Raw genomic sequence first — 27,057 nt, 5'->3', positions numbered from 1 at the left:
AAATACTTAAAAGTGTTTGAAAAATCAAGCTTCAGTTTTAACTTGAGTGAGAAACGGCAGAAACTGCAGTAGTGTTTTGTATGTGTGTGATAATGAAGCTATGAAGCAAGAATATGAAGAGTGCAGCTTTGAAGTTCCTTATGTATCTGCCAACTTCAATTTCAGAAAATTGGACTATAATTTTGATTCTTTTTCTCCAAGTCCAAACAAACCCTGCATGCTTCAAATTTAATAAACACTTTCCCACACTGGCAACTGCTTTTTGAACAAACCACTATTGCAATCGAGTAGAAAAGAAGAATTGCTTATAAATGATAGAAAAGTTATTTTAGATTTTTTTTCAGCTTCAGAGCACATCTAGAGTATATAAAAATATTTTTACTTATCCTTAAATATGCATAAGTTTATTACAGCTTCTGGGCCAGTAACCCTATTTATCATTGTCAGATTATGTGATAAAATTATTCATTTCATAGTGTTCAGCAACACCTTTTGTTTATTCCTGTTTTCACCAGCAGAATAGTAAACAAGATGTACTGCACACAGAAATGTGATCGTAATCGTTCTATTTTTAACTCAGGCCAGAAAGGAGAGAAATTCTCACACAAATTATTTTGCGTAGGGTAGATAGGATGCCTCTGTGAAAGAGCAATAATCTCCAAAACACACATACACGAGCTGTAGCTGCAACTGTTCTGTAATAATGTAAGCACTGATATACATAATCTACAAGAATATGTGATAGAAAATGTTGTAGGAGTGGAAGCTCACTGTCAAAGTACTGAGCACAACACAAAATCGTCCTCCTTCTTCTATTAAAATTGTAGTTCTAGGAAAGCAGGAAAAGGTAGAATTAATTTTGTTTCTTCAAAACCTGCCTGAAAAACCTTGACCCTTTGCAGTACTTCAGTCAAGGGAAATTAGCCGAGTATTTTATCTTTCTTTCATCCTAGGACCCAGAACAATTATCTTCACTGAAGCCTTGAGAAAGTTACCTGATGCATTTAAGAAGTGATCATAGACTTTCACTTTCCCAAGATGTTACAGTAAAAATACTAGGTGGGAGATCTACAAAGTAGCACAGAGCTTCCTTTTGGTGCCTGGGAAAACCTTGTCTGTGTAAGGCTGCTTTTGTAATACTTTGCTCATGAAGAAAGTTACAGTGCAGATTATTTTGTGATGGCTGTAAATTGAGGTAGTGTCACTCTGCTCAAACAGGTGCATCAGAATTATTTCCTGTTGCACTGGATTGCAAACAGAAGTAGTGTCTGCTACAAAGGCACATAACAAAACGGTGTGAAGGTACCAGATGCCATGAGAATGTCTGAGTGCCACAGCCTTTGTCATACATCAGTCTTCTATTACATTCCTCCTCTTTGTAATGTGTTCCATCGTTTAATCATTTTTTTTCTATCAAATTTTAAGCAGGGCTAATTTGAGCATAAAGATGAGAAAACAGGATTTGCCCTTGTCTGTAGCCCTAACTCGAATACGTTTGCAGCTGTTCAACGGTCACGATGTGATTCGTGAGGGGAAATTCAATTAGCAATTATATTTAGGCGACAGCTGGAGATAACAGCTATCAGCGCTACTTGTTATCACGTATCCATCGCAGGCTTCATCCTACGCCCCTGGAGGCCAGCAGCAGGCCCGGGCAGCGCGGAGCTGTGCTTTAGCAGCATTTTTATTTGGAATAAGCCCCTTAAGCCGCTCTGCAGCCAGCCCCGTGACTAATTACCCCGGCAGCCCTCCGGGGAGCGGGCCGCCGGCCGGTTCTCTTCCCCCGGCAGCAGTTGGGGGAACGTTGCGTTAGTCGGTTCGGGCCGCGGCCGGTTTAAGGTTTAATAAACTTTATTTAACCGCAGAGGCACGAAAGAAGCGAGGCGGGACCAGCGCTGGGCCCCGCTCTGTGCAAATGGCGGCGGGGCGCGGCGCGGGGCCGCCTCCCCTCAGGCGCGGCCGGGCCGGGAGCCGCCTCCCTCAGCCGCCGCCTTCCGCCGCCGCGCCGGAAGGTTGCGGGGCGGAGCAGGGCCAGCAGCCGCCCGCTCGGGGCCGTTCCCCGTGCGCCGTGCCCGGGGTGGGGGTGCCGGTGCCGTCCCCGCGCGGCGCCGCCGCCGCCTCAGCGCCGGGGCAGCGGCCGCGGCCATGGCGCCGCCTCAGCCTCAGAAGGAGATCGTCTACAACAAGCTGCTGCCCTACGGCGAGCGCCTGGAGGCCGAGGCCGGCCGCTTCCTGGCGCAGATCAAAGGCAACCTGGCGCGGGCCGTGCAGCTGCAGGAGCTGTGGCCCGGGGGCCTCTTCTGGACCAGGAAGCTCTCGACGTGAGTGCCCCCGGCCGCCGCGGGACGGGCTCCGGGGGAGGGAACCGGGGGAGCCGAGCCCCCGGGGGTCTCCCCGGGCTCTGCCGGGGCTGTGGAGGGCCGGGGCCCGCCCCTGTCCCGCGCAGCCCGCCACGAGCTCGGCGGAGGAAACCGGGGCAAAGGTGGTTTCGTTTCCTACAGCTCGCCTGGCTCCGGGAGCCTCGGCGGTTTCGTGAATCGGGAGGGTTTTCTCTGTCGATGTTTCTAAGCTATTTCTTTCCGAACGCCTGCTTGGCCACCTGTTTGACCTCTTGCCTTTTTAGGCAAGTTGTGCAAGATGTTATCTGCGCGCAGCTCCTGCTGTAGGAACGCGAAGTCTTTCTCAAGACGGGCTGTTTGTTGGTTCCGTGCTGGCAGGATTACATTGTGCCTTAATGCTCTGTAAGCAGCGCCGAGCCGCAAGAAAAGCCCCCGTCTCGCCTCTGCCGGGGCGGCGGGCACTGCGCGGCCCCACCGAGTGCCTGTGAAGTGTTTTTAACGCAACTCCAAACCGCTTGGCTCCATACACCGTCACTGAGCGGAGCCCGGGTTTCTCCTAGTGAATTTTACGAAGCATACTTCTGCTATTTTCATTGCCACTATTTTTGATGCTCTGGCATTGAAAACGGCATCAGATGACAATGAGTCCTGTAACTTCAGTCAGCTAACCATTTTTCCTTTATATATATATATATATATATATATATACAACTAATTTAAAAATTGATACATACTGGGCAGTCAAATCTGTTTGGTTCATCTGTATCGAAATGTAAGACTTTGTATTTGCCAAGAGGCATTCTTAGATAGAATTACTTTGACGGTTGCAAAATGACTCACGTGTTTTCATTATGTGACAGTTTGAACCCGCCTGGAACTAGGTCAGTGCTGTTTTTTTGAACTTCCCCCCTCAGCCATCTGGGAGCTTACACTGGTTTCAGTGATACCTGTTGCCTTTAGACTTGTGGAACTTCAGATACTAATCAAGCTGAGGTAAACTGTACTAGTTCTTATGAAGAGAAAGATCTACATTAGATAGGTAGGCTAAATGTAGCGCACAATCCTACACACTTTCAAAGGATCTACGTTAGAATTACCCTGGTAGTCATTCTGTAAATTGTAATTGCTGTTACCAGTTTAGGCTTTAGGGCAGTGAATTTAGCCTGTTGAGAACTGCTGCTGTGCTACTTTATGAATCACAGAAAGGTCAGGAGGCTCTAGTTTGTGGTTTTCCACCTACTCTTTGAAGTTCTAATTTGTGTGTTTTGCAACTTGTCCGATGCCTGTCAGTCCTAAAATTTCTTTGTGGCATATTATATGCAGTAAGACTTGGAATATGTTTGGAAGCAGGCAGGGAAGGAAATAGGGGCATCAGTTTAAAAATAAGCTGGTAAATTTAACGTGAGAGTTGTTTTGCTCTTCAGCTGAACTTGACAACTTCTGTGGGATTGAATACTTTTATTAAAGTTCAGGCCTAAATGAAACACTTCCAAAGTATATAGAATTCTGATTTCATACCTAAGTCAAACTACAAGATAATGAGAAAAAAAAAATCTAATCTTTGTTGTCTGTTAATAGAAGGTAGTTCATCTCAGTGTCAGCTTAGTACCTTTTCCCTGATGAGCAGCTCCAATAAATTTTACAGTTGTTTGATGGAGAAATGTAAAGGATCCTCATCATGGTGAGATCTCTGCTTAGCCTTGTTGCAAATATCTGAATCATAAAAGGCAGAATTTTCACAGTATTCTGTGGATTAAATTGTAATTCAGAATTATGTCCAATGTATCTTTAAACTAACATTTGTTATCTGTTCATGAAATAATACAAATGTTTTTAGATGTGTAAATGCATGATTAAGTAGGGAAAAAAAAAAAAAAACATGTGTAGTTGTACCTTCCCAGGTACCCTACAACTTTATACAACTATGGATGATTCATTGTAGATTATGAAGAACAAAAGTAGAACTCAAATATTTTTTTTAATTTACAAGTTTGAGTATCGGTTTCAATTTTGTGATGACGGATGAACCTGAGATCTCTTGTTTCTTATAATCTCAACAAGTGAGCATGACTTGCCCATAGTTACCTTAAAAGCATCTGTTTCAGCTATCTGATGTCATGGTCTGAGTAGGAGGGGAAAAAAGGGGCAAAAATGGAGTTTATCAGGTGAAATGTCTGTAATCTAATTTGCATGATTTGCTGTTTATGTGTAATTTTCCATAATGTAAACAGATCCTTTTGTTGGAATGCGTCTACAGAGTGTGGTGAGAACTTTCTTGTGAGGACAGGAATAGAGCAGTTACTTAACTAACTTGTGACTTAGTGGGACTTCTTATGCAAGTCAAACTGTACCTCAAAGACTGGCATTCAAACCTAATCATTACTGTGAGACTCCTCAAACTTTGGCTAGTAAAATCTGTATCTTACAAAACACTAATCCTGTTGTGAAAGCAGAAGACTGAATGTCAGTTGTTGTATAACTTGCTACAATGTCCAAAAAAAAAAAAAAAGGGCAGGTTGCATCAAAATAATTTGCTTAAATGGACTTGCATCAGACTTCTACCTCTTAGGTCAAAAAGAGGTTGCTGTTTCAATTTTTTCACTTTTTTACGTTTTACTGAAAAATGTTGTGCATAATTGTTTTGTTTTGTTTTTTGTTTTTAATGCATAGCCTGTAATTGAGCATATCAGTATAATATGAACATCTAACAGTTACAGTGCAGGTGATTGACTGCAGCCTGGAAAACACATGAGTGTCATTCTGTACTTTTTACTTCAGTAGGTAAGGGTAGAATTTTTGGAGCTGAAGGACACCACTTCTGTTCCTGATGATGTTACTTTGTGTGCTTGCCAGGTAAAGGTTTATTACAAAATTACACTTAAGTGTAAGGTAAGAAAAAATGGAGCTCAACCGTTCTGAATTATGGGAAAGCCTGTCAATCAGACTTTGATGAAATATTTTAATCACTTTTGCAATATAAATCTTTTTTTTTTTTCTTCTATCTATTCCCCTCCCATCTTTATCAGAAAAATGTAAGCCTTCTTTTGGATACATAATATTTATGTACACGTACGATGTAAACATGTATGTGATTTAAGTGGTTTTGGTGAGCATGATTCATTGTTCTCAATACGATTTGTCAAAACAGCTTTAGGCCAATTGTAATCCTCTCCTGTGCATGAGAAATTGAAAGTAGATAGCTAGGAATTTAGGCGAGTGCTCTATGCAGCTTCATATGTGAAGGCAATTTTTAACTGTAGCAGAGCAGCCAACTTCTAGGGTAATTTAGGCTATCTGCTTGGTACAACAGTACACTTCCTAAAAATAGGTCTATTGTAATTGTGGAGTGAGAGATTGGGTACCTAATACTTTTAAAGGAGGGAATTGGGTTTGGGTTCTAATTTTATCTTGTGTACAGAGACCCTGCACTCTGTGCAGAAAGGATGGAGCTGCAAACAGAATTTTCACTTTCTAATCCTCTTTTATTCGCTCATAGCTGATCTTCAAATGTGAACCCAGTGACCACCACAATGTAGCGTAATTTATTTATCATTTTTTAGTTGGCTGATAGAGGTTGAGAGACGGTTTCCTTAAAGAAGGAATCAAAAGGGCAATGGAATTAAGATTTCAAGTAACATCTCAATGTAGTATTGCCTGCCTTCTTACAGGAAGTTTTTGATTTGCAATAATTTAGTTCTAGAATTAAATTATTTTTTTTTCCATTAACTAACCCAATACTTTTTTTTCCTCAAGAGGAGGCACCATTTATATGGTGAACAAGCATATATGTGATTAGCCCCTAGCTGTCCTGCAGGATTCATGAGGAACTGGATGTATTCTTGCCTTTAGTAGTGGGAATATCCTCTCCTGAGGATACTTCTGTTACATTTTGTTCATTTAATCTTGAGGAAAATGTGAGTAGTCCCTTTCTAGAATTAAACGTTTTCCGACTGTCATCTTAATCCTACTGTGCAGCAAGACAATAATTGATGTTTTTAAAATCTGCTTTTTCATGTACATAAAGAAGCTGCATTTACGGGAGCAGTTTGGCATCCAGCTCCATTTCCCAGGCATCTTTGTATTCAGTACATTACTTTGTATTGTACTCTTTCCTCTGTTTCTTAATTAAACAGCATTTAGTACAGTAGAACTGGTGTTAGAAATGTCAAGAATGGTAACCATACAAACATTTCCTTTTTTGTTACATCCAGCAATGCTGACAGAGTCCCTGGATCTCTTGCAGAGCGTTTCTTTGTAGTTATAACTTATTTTTTCAGGCTTCTGCAGTTCTGTTTTGTTTTCTTTAATAATACATGAAGAAGTTAAATCACTGTAACTTGTTACTCTGTACCTAACCTTATGAGAGCAGAGATGTACGTGTTAAGTGTATATGACTGAACAATAACAAAATGGAAATTGCAAAAGGTTAAAGTTGATTTTGGAAATGAGCTGTTAGCGTTCCTGTTTAGCTGCTGTGTTCTTTCCCAGATGTGTAGTGTCATGAAAAGTGTCTTTACCTTGTGTAAGTAAGCAGTTTGATCACTGCATCCAACGCTGTCTTCCCCTTTTAATAAACAGGAAGGGAAAGCTAAGAGGAAAAAAATCAGTTGCACCTGTTGTTTTCTGAGGACTCTTTCTGCCTTGTCTGTTTTATACACGTGGAAAGTGTAGCTGTTTGGCTGTTTGCGGTTGTTCTGTAGGTGGGTGGTGTTTCTGGCTGATCCACATACCTCATGTGGTAGAGGAGTGGGTTAGTTTATATTTCATTCATTTCCTTCTGGGTGTGAAAGGAGTAAAACACATTGAAATGAACATTAGTGACAATACTGCTCAGTAAATGGGAAATCCCCTGCTGAAATCAATGGGAAAAAGAAAAAGGAAGTGACAAGAAGTGCTGTAGAAGCTCTTTTTTCTTCTCCGAAGACGAGCGATTATTGGTTTCCCCAAGCCCCGCAGCTGTCCCACTGTGTATTCAAAGGAAGCTGGAGGAGGGAGATTGGAAAATGTTAGAAGGAAAAAGCAAGGCAACTTACCAAAAGGAGTCAGTTTCCTGGAATAGATAAAGTTACTAGCTGTGGGTGATCCTGGCAGATGAGTGTTGTTTTGTTTTGTTTTGTTTTTTTTAATTGAGAAATGGGGAAGTGGTGGAGTAGAAAAACATCGTCAAGCTGTTGTCCCTATCCTGTGTGCTCTTGTGGCACTGTTTGCCTCATGTGTTTTAGCGAGGGACCTGAACTTTATTTCGATGTGGTCAGTTCTCCCACTGGAAGGGCTGTGAGGAGTAAAAGCTTACAGAGAAGCACGAAGCATTTGAAAGCAAAACAGATAATAACTAACTGAACTTCTCAGCGTTGCAGGAATCAATTTCAGAAAACAAATTCAGCAATTGAGACAGTGAGCTTTGGTTTTGTTGTTAGCTCAGGAGTTGCTTATATTTGCCCCTCTAAGAATTACCTAGGCTGTGTTCCATCCAGGTGGGTTTTGTTCAGAGATCACGGGGCCCACCACGTGAAAAGATGCAGGCATTCTGCAATGTTTGCTGTCCCGCATACCAAATAAGTAGTGTGAGATCTGGCATTCTTCACATTACTAGGACAAGCCTCCATGCTCCACTGGTGTATATTTAACAACAAATCAACCCAAGCTCTACTGAATCTTTTAAACAAAAACAATCAGCAGGCGTCTACAGAAATTGTTTTATAAAAGGTCGTATCTTGTATGCTTTGTCTAACAGCTCCTTGGAGGGCAATGTATTAGTAGTGTTCCTTATGACTCTATGGGTAGTTCGAGCAGTAATACAAAGGAGAAGTGTGCTTTTCAGGTGAGTAATAAGTTGTAGTGGCATGACGTGTAAAATGCTGCACTAGAACCTTATATAACTTCTGTTGGAGGAGGTTATTTTTAAAAAGTTAAATGCATGCCTTTTTTCAATCTATGCTTGAAAACAGCAAGCACCTCTTCCAAACTTAGCCCTAGCGGAACCATACCTTTTAAAAATAGTAAATAAATGGACAGCAGTGAAGCTCACCACCAGCAAAGGTCAACTTAACTTGAAACTGTTTTTTTAAATTAGCTTCTACATTGTGTCCTGTCTCCTTCTTAAAGTGCCCCACCTGAAAAGGATAGAGTACAATAAAGCTGCTTGTGTGACAGTGTCACACACAAAAAAAAGACGAAATAAGTACATGGGGATGTAGAGAGTCTAAATTCAGTAGTTAGTACACTTTGAGCTGAGGTGAAAGAATATAGTCATTGTTTTTGTGGTACCTGGTGTGAACATCATGTTATGCTGTTTGTGGAATCTTGAAAGACAGCAAGCTGTCCTTGTTTTTGTTTTATTTTTTTTCCTGGTTATTTATTGTAAGTAAAGTTTCCTTTACCTCATTGGTTTAAAAACAGATTATGTGTTTGTTACATAACTGCTTTTTAGCATAATTCCTTTTTTTATTTTATTTTATTTTTTTTTTTTTTTTTTAATAACTTCTTAGGGTTCTTAAATTGTTTTTAGGCTCACAAAAGAAACTTCGGTTAGATTCCAATTTCCTCTTAGGAGAAGCTTCACAGAAATTATGATTTCAGAGGACCCTATAGTGATTAGGAATGCTACCTGCCAGTATTTACTAATTCTTTAAGGTTTGTACTTTATAGGTACAATAAATATCTGTCTTCCTGGCTAGCAAAAAGAAGGACTAAATTTAGTGTTAGGATTGCCCCTGGTTATAAAACGTTTTTTCTTGAAAGATTTATTCTGAGCATTGGGGGGGGGGAAAAAAACAACAACAAAACAGAACCACCACCACCAACAAAAACAACACCTGTATGTATAAAAGACTAGTCAAACTATGCCAGAGATAAAATGTGGACATTATGTTAGGTAGTACTTTATTGGATCATTCTTCATTTTTTTCCCCAGTAGTTGGTTTCAGGTATCAAAATATTCCCTTGTTAGATACCTTTTCAAATCTTTCAAACAAGAACTTGAACTTAAATTAGGTTTTCCCTTGTTTCATTAAACAGCAAGCTAGACAGGATCTGGCTCAGGTCTTAGCTAAAAGGAACACGCTCAAAAATATTGCTGACTCATCTTGTGTTTTGCTTGCAGATACATCCGGTTATATGGGAGAAAATTCAGCAAAGAAGATCACGTGCTTTTTATCAAACTGCTGTATGAGTTGGTAACAATTCCAAAACTGGAAATCAGCATGATGCAAGGATTTGCACGCCTGTTAATAAACCTGTTAAAGTAAGTACAGGTTTCTGATGACTACTGAAATTTTCTTCTCTAAGTAGTTGATCACTTCACTTTCCGCGTGTTGTTACATACTTCAGTGCAATAGTATGTTCTGTTACAGGTTACTTCACTTAATCTACCCTGCACAGGTGATCTTGATTAGAAAGAGTTTGAAAGGGGAAAGGTGTCTACATAATGCAAAGCTTTACGTGTGGTTTTGACAGTGAAAGAATGTCAGCTTTTCAATATTAGGAAAAGGAAGTACCCCAGAGAGCTAAGAGTTAAGGCTGAATCCCAAGCAGGGAGGAGGTGAAGACTGTCTCACAACTTGATATGCTTATTTCACTTAGTCAGACTTCCGTTGAAGATGTTGACAGCTTGAGGTCATTCAGAAATTCTGTAAGTGGTTGCCTTGTAAATTCCCTGACCTTCCTGCAGTTTATGCCAAATGCTGAAGAAGAGCATGATTCAAAGCAGTATTCCTGATCTGGGGTATTTTGGTGTGCAGTAGGTCAGCGTAGATGTTTAATCCTAAAGTGCTCCTTGCTTTCTTATATTATAGGAAAAAAGAACTACTTTCCAGGGATGATTTAGAGTTACCATGGAGACCACTTCATGAAATGTTGGAAAGGATATTATACTCCAAAACAGAACATCTTGGATTAAATTGGTTTCCCAAGTAAGTTTGCATTTTAAAACCTAAGTACTTGTTATGCTTGAAAGTACAGTTACAAAGGCACTGTTAATGTCTGTCATTAGGTATACCGTAAATATTTTTGTTTATATTTCATGAAATTGATTTCAGTAAGTGCATGTGAGGCTACAATAATTGATGGCAGGATGTACATGATGTTTGTTACACTGTTCCTTTCTGAACATAATCAAGTTCACTTCTAAGTACACTGAAACAGGGTCTCCATCAACTTGTTTTCTGTCTGTGACTGTTCAAGTATTATCCCTGACTCCTTTTACTGAATAGAGGATCCCATTGCTGAAATGTGACACAAATAGAAAATATCTGTAGCTTTGTAACTTGTCACCCAGCACTTGTCTCATGGCTACATAGCCGGAAAAATAATTTTGCTAATTGTACTCTTTTGCAAAGTTGCACTATTTTGATAATTGTAGATGCTACTTTTAAGTGAGAATTCAAAAGAGCAGAGCCTTTTTCATGTGTATGCCAGCACAAGTGTCTGTGGGGGTGTTGGCTTGTCACTTTTCATTTACTGTGTGAGAAAATTGTGTAGTGGGGAGGGAGGTTAAGCTGGGACGAAACTATCGGTTGTGACGGTCTGTCTAGCTTCTAGCTTTTATTAACAGCATTACATATCAGACACTCCATCTAAAAATGCAGTGCGATTTGTTCTCATACGGTGCTTTTTGTTTTGGTGTTTTTTTCAAGTCAATTTTGAGGGGTATCTTTTTGGTGGATGTTGAGATATTTTTAAAAGCTGGGTTAATTTGATATATAGCTGATAATTTAACTACTCTTTTAATTTTTTTTTACATTCAGTTCATATCGACCAGGCTTGTCTTCACCTAAAACATTTGTGCTTAATGTATTACATAGGTGGTAAGAATGACTTTTTTTGTTCAGCTCTGGCCGATGTGTAATCTTCTGCATGTTCTGTTAGATTGTAACACCTGTCACACAGGCATAATTTTCTGTGTAAATAATTGTATTGGAAAACCGATGTTAACATTCCACCACTGTTTATGAGAATGTCGCACTGTATGTAAGCCTTTCTAATTGGGGAACAAGAGAGCGTGTGTGAAGTGGCTGATAAAGTGGCTATTCGCTAACTAATTTAACCAGCATATGTATTTTGAGGGTCAAAGGAAAGGCAGATTTTATAGTTGAATAATTAGTGTCTGAATACAGACAAAATCAGTATTTGTGTAGGAGTGCATGTCACTGTGTAAGTTTACCTTACTATTAAAAACAATGAAATCATGGAAAGTGCTTTAGCAATGAGGTAATAGGGCCTGGAAAATGACTCGGGGACAACCTTGTAGTTGTCAAGTGTGAAACCAAGCTTCTGTGTTGGCAGAGTCCATTGTGACAGTGGAAAACCATATCAGAGGGTTTCGTGAATATACAAGTTCAGAAATAGTTTAAAAGTGATATAAGTGGAAGTAGTCAACAGAGAGAAACTTTAGGATTGCAGTGGTTTTGTTTGGGGTATATTTTGCTTGTTTCTTTTTTTTTTTTTTTTTAAATCTTTTGTTGTACTAGTCAAATACTGTTTTTTTTGACTCAGCATAATTAGAAATCCACTGGAATAATACCACTTGTGAAACTATAGCTGGATCTCTTCTCATTGTCTTAATTATGGAATTAATTATTCTAATAATGGAATGTCTGCTGTAGGGTTAGAACATCACTTCAGGCCTGAATCCTTCCTGAAAATTTGAAAATGATGCTTTTGCTGCTTTTTGATAATATAAGAGTCAACAGTGTAGGTTTGTATTTTATTGCTTTAACTGAAGCATGTTTCTCTTTGAAAGTGCAGAAAAAATAGATTTACAAATTAATATGGTGATGTCCTTCCTAAATGAGGAAAACAGTTGTGTGGTGCCAAAATGATGAGTAGTGTTAGGGTTATGGTGCTGTTGGCTGTTTTTGATGTATCCCTTTGATGAGGTGTAATAACGTGATAATCCTTCACATAACAAAGAGAAACTAAAAGCAAAGAAAACTGAAAGGGAGGAGGAGTTTTCCTTTATCATTAAATAAACTGCTTCAGTAATTAATAGGCTAATATAATAGTATACCTACCAGCATAAGTTACTTTGTTATATTTGTTTTAGAAAGGTTTTAATGCCTTTTCCAAATGGTCAGGGTTAAATAGTTGAGCAGGAACAGGAGGACAAACTGCAGTGGGCTGTGGATCCAATCCAAGGTGCTTTATGTATGGAACTGTTTGCTGTTGGGCTCTCTTAACCCTTGGCTAAGTTCAGTGGTACAGCTGTGTGCAGAAATTTGCTAGTGTGATAAATGCAGATATTTTTGAACAATTCTGCAATAATGGGTATGCAGAAAGTCTAACCAGAAGGGGAACAGAAGCCACTTAACCACTGCTACAAGGCTTGAGAGAGTTGGTTCAAAGTGATAATGAAAACAGCAACCAGCGGTGTCTTGTCCTTCACAGCTATGTTGTCTTGTCCTTTTCTAACTAGTTGTCGTCAAAGTGGGGTCTTACAAGGTATCTTCTGTAGTTGGCCTGTGGTTTAACTGCATCTTAGATGGAAGCTTCTTCACATATGAAATTGTTTGCTGTTTGGTTTTTGTTTTTTTATAGCTTCCATTCTAAATTTGTGATCAGGAGGGGAAAGCCCTTCCAGTCTTCCTCTTTTGCTCTCTTTCACTCACAGATGCTAAGATTGGATTTCGAACTTGTGTCCTTGAAAGGCTTGTTGCTCTCCAGCCATTAGTATTTGTATCTTAAAATTCTTCTGTCCTTCAGATTCTCTGCAGCAATAATCTGCTTCAGTACAACGTGATAGTATGGGAATATTTGGTTTGTCACAGAAACAATTTTCATGTTGACCTTTGGTGCTCTTCAGGAATGTTGCTGGTTCGTGCTTTATCTACTCTTGGAACCTGTTTCCTAACTCTTTCAAGAATGTATTCTCTTTAACCCAGAATCTTTATGACCTTCTTCTGGAGTTTATCTTATTTTTGTTTAATGAATGGTTGGTCATTCATCTTTGCATCTTGGAAGCAGTCAGTAAGCTCAGTTGTCATTCTAGCAGAGATAAGATTTACTTTGTCACTGGTGGATAAAACGTCCAGAATTTTGCAACTTCTAGGGTGCTGCTTCAACTGAAGTAGTGCTATGAGGGCTGGGTGGGCTTTTGCTGGCTTGCAGTGGATGTTGAGGTGTTGGAGGGATTCTTTGCACACAGACACCCACCCATCCCCAACTGCTCTAGAAATGGTGGTTTATTTTATATTTCACCTCACTTGTTTGGGATCAGTTTCATTTGTGTAGGACTAGAGAGAGTGTGTGCATGCTCTGTATTTGTGTGTCTTGAAATTACTGATCTGAACTGATCTTGGGTGAGAGTCTAAAGATGATAAATTTGAATCATCTTTATTCTGATCAGAATAGCATTTCTGTAGCTTAGTTTGTGATGGTGACCTAAAGAATGCATTTTTTTTATACTAAGAGCACATAAAATAAATTGTGTAAGAAATTCTTTTGCTAGAAATTGTGTTCAGGGAATAATCTTTGGTGAAAGCAGAATTTAGTCTTGAGCCCGTCTTGTAGTAAACAGTAGACTTTACAAACCTAAAAATTGGCAGCCTTTACGGTTCCATTGATTTCTTCCTTCTGCCTTCCTTATTCTTTGCGATTATTCTGAATTCTTTGTTTTTTTTTTCAAATGGTTTGACGACATCCTGTGGCAATTCATGTTAAAATGATTTCTCAAATTAAGTGACTCTAATTCTATAATAAGCTTTATTGCTATGAGTGAAATGCTTAAAATGAGCTGTTAAGTGCGAGGGGAATGTAATGAAATAACTACTGATTTGCAGATACTTCTTTCTTAGAACCTCTGAACAAAAACAACAAAAAAACAAATTGAAAAGGTCAGATACGGTGTTTAGAATCTAAAAATAATTTTCTGAATTCTATTGCTTTTATCCTATAAATATTTAAGATATAATATTTATTTAAGAAGATAACTTGCTTTGCTGGTTTTTCATAGATAAAATGCAGGATATTGCTTCTAAGAAATATTTTTTTACTCTTTAGTTAAAATGCAGTGAATATTAGAGTGGTATATGAAAAGTAGAACCAGGAGTATAGGAGAGCAGTTCCACTCTGTCTAGTTAGGTCTGCCTCGGAGGTGATAGCTACTGCATGTTCACTGAAGACATCTAATTGCATCAACATTATCTTAAACTCTTAAGAAAAATCAACAAATGGTTCTTTTATTTTATGCTGTCCGAGAAATTTGGTAATGTAGTATCCTTAATATCTCCTTTCTTGTTTCAGTTCTGTAGAAAGTGTTCTAAAAACGCTTGTGAAGAGCTGCAGACCGTGAGTAACTGTTGTTTTTTTTAAGCCAGTATCTTTAATATTACTTTTAGAGAGGAAAGAAAAGTGTTTTAAAAAGCAAACAAGTGTGGAACACTATTAGCCATTCTTTACCTGCTGTTCTTGCTGCAGGTTGAAGATGTCTGGGGCGGAGAGTAGAGGCTTTTCTGTTTTACTGAGGTTGAGGCTGATCAGTGCATCAGGTTCATAGGTTGCTTAAAGTAGAAAACGGTGATGGGCATATTCAGTGTTGTAATGTGTAAGTGCCTTAGAATAATGTTTTTTTGTTAATAGCCTTGGTTGAAAACCCATTAACAGTAGCTAATTAAGCTAGGATATCACTTGATAAGGCCACCGTTGCTTTCCATCTTTTGTACTGTAATACGTGCAGAGAATGTGTGCGCCTGAACCAGTTCAATTCAGTTTGTTGGCAGTTTAAGATACTGCAGAGCTGTAGAGAAGAAATTTTAAATCTTTCATTGTGTCATCCTTGATCTGAAATTGTATTTTGTGAAGTTTAAGTGGGGTTGAGGAGTACCTACCTATTGTCCCTGGGTACCTGGGTTTAGAGTAAAAGTAAGATTTGTGACAAATGGCTAGATAGGTATAAATGTTTAAAAAAAACAAATAAAAATTCACACGTGCCCACTCCAACTTCAAAGCTAAGTCTGTATGTTCAATGGTTGCCTTGCATTCAGATATTTTCCAGAAGATGCCACTGCAGAGATGCTGGATGAATGGCGGCCTTTAATGTGCCCGTTTGATGTTACCATGCAAAAGGCTATTACCTACTTTGAACTCTTTCTACCTACTACCCTTCCTCCTGAACTTCACCATAAAGGTTTCAGGTAAGTGTAACTGAATGTCTCTTGGTGTAACGTTTTGCTATAAAAAGCAGTGTTCATCTCTTACAGGATAACATTCAAGTCAGGTAAATCAGATCATGTGGTGTTTCCTTTAAGTGTATGTATCTTGCATTCATGTTGTAATTGAATTTGGTATTTGAAAACAACAGAAATGGAAATAACCACGTGCATCAGAACAGCTATTCATTTTCAAACGTACAGGTTCTGTAAATTTTGGATCAGTATTCTTGTATCTTGTAAATCAGTATTAAAAATTTCAGGTTTTAGCTTTTGTGGTGGAGCAGTGCTTATTTAGAATGCTTTCAGAATTGTTCTCCATGTTAGAGATCAAAATTACTGGGATCTTCTCAGTTCTTCCTGTTTCTATTTGAGCATAAAATTAGTGATGACACAAATGTCTGCAGCCTGGTCACCAGTAAAATGAATAGTGGCTTTTAGCAGCATTTTTGGAAGGAGTTAAGTCAAATTCTGTCAGCATTCTCCTCCTCTAAAAGTAACCTGGGGACACCCAGTGCCTGTTTCCTGAAAACTTGAAAGGAGGAGGTAAATATAGTTTAGGAACATTAATGTAAGCAAAGAAAGGGTGTGGAAGATTTTGTATCCTTTGCTTCAGCTGCATTAAGAATAGAAACTAATGAAAGTTGTAACCATCAGTCAATAGAGACAGATTTTAGATTTTAAACTAGAAGGAAATGAAGTGTGATTTGTTTTCATCCAGTTTACCTGTGCTGGGATGGCACTATATATTGACATGGTCAGGCTGAAGTATAGATAAGGAAATGCCTGGTGAGATTGTTGTGTGGAAGGGGGGAATTAAAAAAGAATAAGAGGAGGAGACCTAAAAGAATGGGAGGATGCTATGGGAGATGAAGAGATACAAGCATGTCTGATTGCTGTTTGTGTTGAATGACTTGGGGGGCACGTGAGTTCCTGAGACCACCCAACAAAGTGAGTGAAATGTCCAGTGGAGGAGTTGCTTTCACAACATTGAAGTTATTTTGATTGTTCTCTTGCAGGCTTTGGTTTGATGAATTTATAGGCCTTTGGGTGTCAGTTCAAAATCTTCCCCAGTGGGAAGGGGTAAGTATTTATTATTTATCCTTGATAGAAGAGATACATTTAAAAATTCCTACAGTGTGCTATCAAGTCAAACGTTGATAGAGTGGATTTTTTTCTTTGTGCTTTAACTACTACAACAAGGCTGAGTTGGTAATTTCATGATTGTTGGCAAGAAGTTATTGAATGAATAAATGAGATGACAATTGTGCTTGGTGAGCTTAGTTTAATGGCCTTCTCAGGCAGCTTTACTTTGTCTTGGGAATGCTGGCATTTTCGACTGCCTGTTAATGCTTACGATGATGCACAGTGCTATTGTGATTCCTGTAATATACAGTTCTGTAAAATAGCATCTTAAAACTTAGTACATCCTTTGCTACCCCTAATTTTTAATTAGATCTTTCTTTCAACGATAGCTCATGTGTACAGTCACTCTGTGGCTGTTTCCTCTGTTACGATGGGATGCTCTGTTTGCTTTTTCCAGCATCTTTGGACAGTACACTTGTATTACTTTCCTTAGTTTAAGTAGGCATATACATAACACATTTATTCACAGCTTTTATTCGCAGCTCTGCCTTGAATTTGTGTTGAAGTCTTTTGGTCACCAGGTGGTGTTGAGCTTCCTTGCTTGTTCTTGTCTCTGTTACCACAGTTTTCTATAGCTTCACTGGAGGTAGCATTCCATTTCTGTGCTACGCTGGTGATTGAATCCTTTCATATAAACCACACACTGCTTGTATGGCAAAGACTTGCTCAAAACAGGTGCCTGACTACTGATTCAGGTCTTACGCTCATGGTGAGGGCGCAAAAATGCTCTTTTAAAAAAAAGGAAAAAGACAAATAGGCTTCATATTCAGGCTGACAGACTCTAAAATTGGTATAATTGCCATACCAATATGAAGTGTTTTTAAAGAGTCTGTTTTAATCTTCAGTTATCAAACTTCGAAGAAATCTCTCACAGGTTAGTTTCTTCCTCAGCTTTGCTGCAGGGGACTGCAGTGAGTTGTCATCTTTATTTTAGATCCAGTAAAGAACCTGTACTCCCCTTGGCCAAAACTACTGTTGGGCTGTATCTGTCTGGCTTACTGTGTGCATCTCATGACCATATAAAAACTTTGGAAATGAGAGAAAATCTCGTTGAGATGACACAACCAGCAGCTTAGGTGCTGTTGGTGTCAGCTAACCTGTGCCTTGACTTTCCTGCAGTGAAACTTGGCAAATTACCAGCTTTTTTTTTTTTTTTTTTCCATGCTCGGTGTGAACATAAGCTCATTGACCATCTGCCTCTTGACTAATCTCTGCCTGCATACTCCAGGAGGACTTGTGTGTGTTTGGAGAAAACTAATTTCCAAAATAGCATTGAATGTGGCCTTTGTAGCCCATTCTGTTTCTGGCAATTTTTGTGTGAAAAGGCTGGTGCAGAAGTCTACCTAGCTGGAGTTGTGTTTCATCATAGATGGAGAAAGGCAGTCTTTGTTGAAACAATTGGCAATTTTCCAGATTTGGACAAGGATGATTGCCAAAGTTTTACTTTTATTTTATGCTGTCTGTATACACTTTCGTGTCTTCCTGATAGCTATCCAAAAAAAGTACAATTCTGTCTACTGTTTCTGACAGTAAGATGACAGCCTGTACTTTTAGTAGTGTCATTTAGCTTGTTTCTGCCAACTGGTCTTCTTAGAACCATCAACACTCTTCTCATAAGTAAGCAGTTGTCTGTGATATTCTTCCCCTCTTCCACTGACTTCTGACAGTTTGCTCAGAAGGCACAAAATTTTATTTTTTCCCCAGAGCTGTTACTTCGTTTCCTTTCCTGTCTTGTCCACCTTTTCAGGGCAAGCTTGCTCATTTCATCAGGCTTGGATGTAGATAATTAGACATGTGTTCTGACTGTGCAATCCACTTTAAGCCTCTGTCTGCTGCAAGCTTTTTCTCAGCTTGCTTTGGCAGGAGTTGGATTTGCTGTTTAAAGGGAAGCTACAGAATCAGTTGCCTTTGTACATGGGAAGGGTATTTTTCAGTGGGTATTTCCTTGTGTCAAACAAAAAGGTAGATTATTTTTAAAGATGTAACATTTAGGAAAGGTACATCTCAGTTACCTCTTTTTTCCCTGCTTTGTAAGGGCTTAAAAAATGAGTTGGACTCCTGAAAGTAGGAATTGCCTGCAAATACATTATGAAACGTGGTTTTAGTGACTCCTGATAGACTGAAATCTCCCTTTACAAATGTTGTACTGCCATGGGTTGCTTTTATCTTGTGTCTGTAAGGCAAGTTGAAGGGATTTGTGCATCTTTTATAGTAATATATTCTAATGAATGTTTCCTTCTTTTACCTGTGGTTTCAGCATCTAGTAAATCTTTTTGCTCGCTTGGCCACTGACAACATAGGGTACATTGACTGGGATCCATATGTACCAAAGGTAATGTTTTTCATTTTATTAAGTTATTTTGTTTACTTTGAGATAAGTCTTACTATGCAAAGGATAATACATATTCTCTGGATGGGTCTTGTACTGCAGCTTTTCCAATGAGGTATGTTCATCTTAAGACCTAATGTGAACTTCAAGAATTTCAACTGTCCTTTTGTAACAGAAAGTATTGGAAGTTGATACTGTTAGTGCTTCACTTAAAACCAGACTAAAGAAACAAAGTACCTTACTATACAAGTTCTCTCTGAATGTATAATTAATACCATGATTTTGTGGAAATAAGCCTTAAGGATATTCTTTTGATAAATGCTACGTATATAACCTTTGAATCTTTCAGCTTATGGATTTTTAAAGATGTTCGTAGCAGTTGTATTGTGAGGGGTATGGAAAACACAAAATGAAAAAAGATGCTTTCTTTATTTTGTCTAACATGTAAGGGAGAAATGGATGGAAAACAGATTTTCTTCAACCTTTTCTTTTGTCCTGCATGTGCCTTTTCTTCAGCAATGTGAGAGGGAGAGAGTATGAATTGTTTGAAATTGTTTCAGGCTGTGAATGTATAATTTTAGTTCTCTAATGCTACGAATTTGAATATTAGACTTTGAGTTTTTCTAAAGTCAAAGAATTAAAATATGTCTTTCTGTAAAAATGTCCTGTCCTAGTCTCAGTCCTGAGAGTTGAAATTGTCTGCTCCTAATATGTGTAGTTCTCTGCCCAGAAAATATTTGTTCTAAGCAGGTAAATAGGACCAACTTCTGCAGGAGCAATTTGCTATAGGAACATTCTAAGCTGTTACTATTTTATGGTGGGTTTATAGTAAGCAATTTTAAAAATTCTTATTTACAGATTTTTACCAGAATTTTGAGGAGTTTAAATCTTCCAGTGGGAAGTAATCAAGTTGTTGTTCCAAGATTCCTAACAAATGCTTATGATGTAGGACACGCAGTAATGTGGATCACGGCCATGATGGTTAGTAACTTTTTTCGTAAAGTATAACAAAAACTATTAATGCAAACCTCTGAGCAAGTATGCATGTAAAACGGATGTGTGTTATGTTTAGTTCACTGCAGAAGTGTGTTTTTAGGCTACCTTTTGCCCAAGGTTTGTTTTAGAACTTATTTCACTGTTGGTTTTGGAATGAGGAGGAAAGGTTTATCTCACAGCTGCTGTCTGTGCCATTTTGGAAATGAAGAGTCAGCTACAAATATCACTGCAGACTCACACCGTTAAGACCCACCTACCAACTGAATCACCCCTTTTTAGAGTGAACCTCATCAGATTGGATGGATCTTGCTTACCTAGTGCTGAGTTGGGGGTGGGTGTTGCACACGTGATTTTGATGCTTTGAAATATGGTTGTGGTGAGTGAGTAGTCACTTGTGCCTTGTACTACTGTGTGTTATATTTTCATTTCATCTTGGTCTGTGTAATAAAGTCATGTGTTTTATTTTGCACAGGGTGGACCAAGTAAATTAGTGCAGAAGCATTTGTCCGGATTGTTCAATAGCATTGCTTCTTTTTACCATCCTTCAAATAATGGGCGCTGGCTGGTGAGTTTTTTGCATGTCAAGACAGTAACTTTGCCTTTAACGTCAGCAAAATTGTCAAATGAGATGTGTTGATAGAGGCATTATGTGCTCTAATGGCCAGTTTGTATGTTGGTTGCATAATATTTTGAGGCTTTAATGTTCAAGTTGTCATCATACTGTGATGCAGTTTACTTCTATTCTGATATCAGGACCACAGCTAATGGGAATATCTTCAACTCATCTAAACTCTAAGTGCAGTTTAGAAATGCAAAACTAGACATCTAATTCACATATCACTAAGAAAAGTGAATATAATACAGCATCAGTCTTACTTGCATAATGTAGGTAGAACTGAATACCCTTTCATATTCTTGATCTGTGATTTCCAAGCTACTAAAATCTGGTTTTGATTAACCAAAACCGAAAGGATTTTTATTGCATATCTAGTCTGATGAAGCCTGCCTTTTGCTGGTGTAGTCTTCTGCTAGAGAATGTAAGAATATTCGTGTGATAGCTGGTAGAAAATATAGATTTAAATGACTGGACTTGTCTAAGCAATGTCAAAGGAGCTGTCTGGTTCTAGAGTAGGATATTTGCTTACATCTGAATGAGCAGAGAATGCTCTCAGATGCCTTAATTACTGGTAAATAATCGTGATTCTTGACTGTGTACTTTAAACATGTTTCTCATAACTTTTTTTAATGCGAGGCATAGTGTTCACAGCATAATTTTTAACATTTTGTGAACTGAAGTTTAATGACTTTATGAACCTTGTATTTTAGAGTTCTTGTGAGTTTTCATGTATTGTAGCTGGGTAGCTTCAAAATACCAATTTGTTATTAATTGTGTGTTGAACAGTTAGCAGCTTGGGTTCTGCTACTGCCAAATAACTGAATAACATTTCTCGTATATTCAACAGAACAAACTGATGAAACTACTTCAAAGGTTACCCAGTGGTGTTGTCAGAAGGCTGCACCGTGAGCGCTACAAGAAAACAACCTGGTTAACTCCTGTGCCTGATAGTCATAAACTTACTGATCAGGATGTTACAGACTTTGTAGAATGCATTATTCAACCTGTTCTTCTAGCTATGTTTAGTAAAACTGGAAGTCTGGAGGCTGCTCAAGCTCTGCAGAACCTTGCACTGATGCGTCCTGAGTTAGTAATTCCACCTGTACTTGAGAAGTAAGTTCCCCGCTCCCTTCCTAACAACAAATACTCAAAGTACTCAGATGACAAGCAATTTTCTTGCTGCAAATGAATAGTTGCAGCGAGGGGAATTGCTAAAGTAAGACTAATATGTAATACTGGGCAATCACCTGAGGGAGTGTGGGAGGACTATGTTTTCTGGTTTTGTTTGTTTATTTTTAAAACACCTGGCTAATCGTATAGTTCTGGGAGCTGTCAATAACTTGTGCAATATAGGGTAGACCTCAGGTTGTTTGCATTTTGGTTATCGTTTTGTCATTTTGATAAGGGATGGATTGGTTTAAAAAGCAACTTTGTACTGTTTATTCATGAGCCACGTTGTGCCTTCTCATCTGCTTTCTGTTTGGGCCAAATACAAATGGTGGTATTGCATGTCTGTGTAGTGAGTGTGCTCTGTACTTCTGTTCTGTGTCAGAGTACGCATATTACAGATTGTTTAAAATTAATGTTGTTGCTTTTGACTTCATAAGCAAATCGCTGCAGTATGTGTCCATATAAAATACTTGGTTTATACTATTGCTAATGCCTTGGTGCCTGAAATTCCAAAAAACTAATTCCTTCCTGCCCCCAGTGCTTTCCCTCAGTGCTGCCCCCAGACAGCTTTCTTCCTAGTCCCTGTCCATGTTCCCCTTCCAGAGCAGTCCTTTACAACTTGTGTTTGTAAAACCAATGGATAAATTAATTTGTCTTGAGAAAAGCCCTTCCTGGGTTCCATACCTTACTGACTCAGCTGTTTATAGAATCTTGATAAATCTGCTCTTGCATGAAAATATTTCAAGCATAACATTTCTGACAAGGACAGCAGCAGACGTCAGTATTAGGTATGACTACTGTGTCTGTTTTGAGAGCAGACTGAACTTCTGCTCAGTAGATAAAGCTATCACTCGTATGTTTGCCTTGGCTACAATTCAAAAATCATTTTGTTGAGGAGATGTCGGTCCTTTGTGCTTGGATGTAGGGCAGGGGTAGCACTGACTCTTGTTTGAACCCTAGGAACTCTAGGAAATGTTACACAGTTTTCAGAAAAGTACGTAGTATAAAAAACAGGTTTAGAAATGCCAGTAACTTAAGAGGTTTTAAAATTAAAAAATGGCCTTTGTAACATAAAGCAATGTATCTCTCCACTGTTCAAAGGCAGTTGAGACAAGTTTTCATACTCGTCACAAGAACTTTACACTTGTATATACATAGCTTGCATCAGTTCATGCAGGTGCTGCTAATAATGTAATGATAAAAGTTCTATAGTAAGAAATGCCCTTTTGTTGCTAATCCACCATAAGTTCGTCCATAAAAGCTGAAACAAGAAGCAAGTCACAGCTTTGAATCTAAAAGTCCATGGAGTTACTCATTTCCATGCCACAACTGCCAACAAATTACTCGATCCTGAATTTGTGGAAGCAGCACTTTCTAATAAAGCAATGTTAAGTTCATTGGAGAAAAGATTGCCAAAAACAGTTCTGAACCATTGATAAGCCTTTTTTTTCCTTGCAGAAATTTTGTACCCTTACTATAGAAAATAATATATTCGCTTTTCTTTGAAAGCTTCATAAACAGTGTTGGTCCTAATATGATTGTTCTTGAACCTTGTAGAACGTATCCTGCACTTGAGACATTGACAGAACCTCATCAGCTCACCGCTACTTTAAGCTGTGTAATTGGAGTAGCTCGTAGTCTTGTATCTGGGGGGAAGTGGTTTCCTGAAGGGCCAACACACATGCTACCTCTGCTGATGAGAGCGTTGCCTGGGGTGGATCCAAATGACTTCAGCAAATGCATGGTGAGTGTACAGATCTTACCTCCTCTTTAGAATATAGTTAGCTAATTGGTTTGCTCTGAAGGCTCTCATGAAAGCAAGTAAAACCTCATGTTTTTTTTTTTTTTAAATTAATTAGGTATTCTAAAACCTGTAGCAAATATTCCTTGCCTCTAGAAAGAAATAGAATTACTTGTTATTTATTGGTAGGTTTTTGCTAAATTAGGTCCCAGAAACCCACACCTTCAGGAATGAATTTTCATTGAGTGTTCCAGCAATTTAAACATAAGTCTTTTTTAACTTCAAAATTCAGCACAAAATAAGTGTTGCTTTGCACTTATTTTTATTACAGAAAATAGTTTTTTGTATAGTTCCAACTTCATCCAGCTTTTTATCTGAAATCAGAAATAATTATTGAAGTTTTGGGGCGGATTTTTTTAATGATTTGCTTTAGCTGCCATATTTTAATTGGGAAAGTTTTTTAATGTGTAGAATGCAGTAGCATTTATTAAAGAGCTGTTTGCAACTCTCAACAGATCACATTCCAGTTTATTGCAACATTTTCTACTTTGGTGCCTTTAGTAGATTGTTCATCTGTGTTGCAAGAAAGGGATGATCTCACAGAGGTAAGAGCACTGCGTAGTTATAAAACAAAACCATAACCTACAGATTTCATCTTATTTTCTAGCAATGTAATTTTTATCTTCAGAACTGTGATGTGTTTGCTACAATCTTTTTGCATGTATTGCAGTTTTGTTTAACGTACCTTCACAAAAATACTAAAGCGTATGGATAACGTTTGCTTCTGGTCAGTGACATAAAGCTGACATCGGCATATGAGTTGGGACACATTCTTAGCACTGCTTGTTAGTGACAGATTGTTGTAGAGATGTGTTAAATTCAAACAGTTTAATATTTTTATGTCAAAACTCAGCTGTGGAAGGCTATGTGCAGTATAAAATGACTCAGAGCTCACCCTGTTTTGAGAAGGACGTTGGACAGGATGGTCTCCAGAAGTCACTTGCCAACTAAATTTTTCTGAGACTAATAGAATAGCATCTTTGTTAATGTTATGTTTTTGAGAATTCTTATCACTATAAAACTTCCTCCATTAAGTGAGGGAGGGAAGACAGGTGACTACAGAATTGTTATAAGATGTACATCATTTCTAATTCAAAACTAGTCCAACTTAGGGTAGGTTAAAAGGTAACTAATTGGTTGTCTAGGAGACTGGGAGGAATTTGTTGTTGAAAATATAAGTGTAAAAAATAATGGGATGTCCCTTCTGTTTGTATTTGTTTTTCAGAAAGCTAGCACACTCTTGAACTTCTAAGGGCTGTTTTCCTAGTTTGGGAAACTATTTCAAAATACCTGCACCTCTTTAAAATGTTCCTGCAGTCATGCTTCTCTTTTCCGAGTATGATGTTGTTGCTCTCCCTTCAGATGCTTCTTAATCTTTTCTGATTAAGAAATAACAACATCATTAGACAAGTGTTTTTCTGCTTTTGATCTAGCAGTTCAAACGCAGATGGTGAAACTATATCTGGCACGCTATAAATGGGGCAGCACCAGTGCTCCATGGTAGTTGGAACTGTCATGCAGAATATCTTGTCCACTGCTAGGAGATGCTTGTAGTTCACAGAACAGCTAATAGGTGCCTATTTTGATTTTTCACAAACCTACTGGAATTAAGTTGATTTTCTTGACTTGGGGCTGCAGCACTTACACTAGCAGAAGAGTTTGTATGATGAATGAGTAATGTAAATATGTTAGCAGAGCCAAGTCTGCCACCACAGCTGGCACACTGGCATCCTGCTGGAGAGGAAGATCAGTAGTAAGGCTAAAGGTTGTATCTATGGAGACAGACCCTGGTTTCAGCCTGAGAGGTTATTTGGCTAAAGATCAAGGCCAGGAAGCTTGATAGCACAGTGTAAAGAAAACACAATAATTGTTTCATGTGATGTACTTGAGACTATGCAAATTCTGTTTGGTGGGAAATGTAGTGTGGTCTATATCAACTAAAATTTGTAAGTGTTCTCGAAGTAATTAGTATAGGAAATACACTTGATATTATGTGTCTCTAAGAAGAGCTAACCTTCTGTGCTTCTTTTGCATTGGAAAATTGTAGGTAGAAAGAGAATTGTGCTCTGCAACTGCTGAATTTGAGGATTTTGTACTACAGTTTATGGATAGGTAAGTAAGCTAAGGAAAGGTGAAAGCTTGGCATGAAAACTTTAATACAACTTCCTAGTTCTAATTGCTAAAATTGTACTTCATGTATTTTTGTAGATGTTTTGGACTTATAGAGAGCAGCACGCTAGAACAAACCAGAGAGGAGACTGAAACTGAGAAGATGACTCATCTGGAGAGTTTAGTTGAATTAGGTCTTTCTTCTACTTTCAGTACAATCCTTACTCAGTGTTCAAAAGATATATTTAAGGTATGTAAAACATGGGGCTTTTCATCCAACTTTAAGGCTTAAGTTTGTTGTGAATTGCTGGTACGTTCTGGTTCTTCCTTCCTGCATTGTCCTGTTGTGAACTTCCATGCTTTAGCAAGGAAGGAGCTGGGAGGAATGTTTAGGGCTTCATGTAAATTTATGGTTTCATATGCATTAATGCAGAGCTCTGAAGTACTTGATGGAGAGGAATCCATGTTTTTACATGGATAGATACATTCCTTGTAGGTTGGGTTAACACTATTCCATTTAGATCTATACTACATTTAGTATGTATTTGGATATGTTGCTTTGTACATTTTGACATTTGCATTGGACATTTGAGTACAATTTTGGTTGTAATCTTCTCATTAACACGTTGTAAGTTAATTTTTTGTTGTCATTAAAGGCTTGTGTTTTTTTCCCGATTGCCTGTAACTATTATAATAATGAACAAACTTCACCGTGTATAATTCAACTTGCCTTGCAAGATAGTAATGAGCCTCCTTAAAATATGCTGACTACTTAAATAGCTAATTCCCTATTTATTTGTTAACTAAGGAATGTTTTGGCTTTACTTTGCTTTCACACGTGAAATAGTAAAGTTTTCCTTTAATCAGTTTGTGACTTGTTCAGGGAAAACTGTTTTTCTCTGTAGTTTCTCAGAAGCGTTCCCAAGCTTTTATCAGTCAATGCAATGTATCTGACCTTTTTTCCCCAAAGTGAACATTTTAGAAGTAGTTTGTCTCTCCAGCTGAAGGCTGGATGTCCCGCTATATTATCTGTTAAAGCACTCTGTGTGTGCACTTCTAAACTTATGGAGGGCCTGGGGGAAAGAATATAAGCATTCTCTTTTTTTTTTTTTTAAAAAAAAAAAAAAAAATCCATCTTTTTTATTCATTTTAGGTTGCCTTGGAGAAGGTTTTCAACTTCGCCGTTTCAAATATATTTGAGACAAGAGTTGCTGGTCGTATGGTTGCTGATATGTGTCGAGCTGCAGTAAAAGTGAGAGAATGTTCCATTTTCACTTGATTTTTAATTTAAAAAACAAAACAAATGAGACAAATCAAAGCCAAAAAGCTCATGCCTCTACTCAAATAAAATCTTTGTCTTAGAAATACAGGTGGTTCCTAATATCATAAAAATAGGTAGTTGCATATAG

At 38.3% G+C, this 27,057-nt stretch overlaps 1 protein-coding gene across 1 annotated transcript in view; it reads left to right on the top strand.

The window, feature by feature from the left end:
• Window positions 1-2,002: 2,002 nt before the first annotated feature.
• Window positions 2,003-27,057, top strand: part of PSME4 (proteasome activator subunit 4) — a 61,560-nt gene continuing 36,505 nt past the window's right edge. The window contains exons 1-15 of the mRNA XM_084284879.1: window positions 2,003-2,321; window positions 9,442-9,582; window positions 10,133-10,249; window positions 14,577-14,621; window positions 15,317-15,466; window positions 16,501-16,564; window positions 18,885-18,959; window positions 19,815-19,937; window positions 20,425-20,517; window positions 21,416-21,681; window positions 23,296-23,482; window positions 23,995-24,084; window positions 25,587-25,651; window positions 25,748-25,898; window positions 26,802-26,900. Coding sequence (XP_084141005.1) covers window positions 2,146-2,321; window positions 9,442-9,582; window positions 10,133-10,249; window positions 14,577-14,621; window positions 15,317-15,466; window positions 16,501-16,564; window positions 18,885-18,959; window positions 19,815-19,937; window positions 20,425-20,517; window positions 21,416-21,681; window positions 23,296-23,482; window positions 23,995-24,084; window positions 25,587-25,651; window positions 25,748-25,898; window positions 26,802-26,900 — 1,842 coding nt within the window. The 5' untranslated portion in view covers window positions 2,003-2,145. The remainder of the gene's footprint in view (window positions 2,322-9,441; window positions 9,583-10,132; window positions 10,250-14,576; window positions 14,622-15,316; window positions 15,467-16,500; window positions 16,565-18,884; window positions 18,960-19,814; window positions 19,938-20,424; window positions 20,518-21,415; window positions 21,682-23,295; window positions 23,483-23,994; window positions 24,085-25,586; window positions 25,652-25,747; window positions 25,899-26,801; window positions 26,901-27,057) is intronic.

Source organism: Netta rufina, assembly GCF_964035555.1.
Source record: "Netta rufina genome assembly, chromosome: 3".
Lineage (NCBI taxonomy): Eukaryota > Metazoa > Chordata > Aves > Anseriformes > Anatidae > Netta > Netta rufina.
This window is presented reverse-complemented; position numbering and strand designations above follow the sequence as displayed.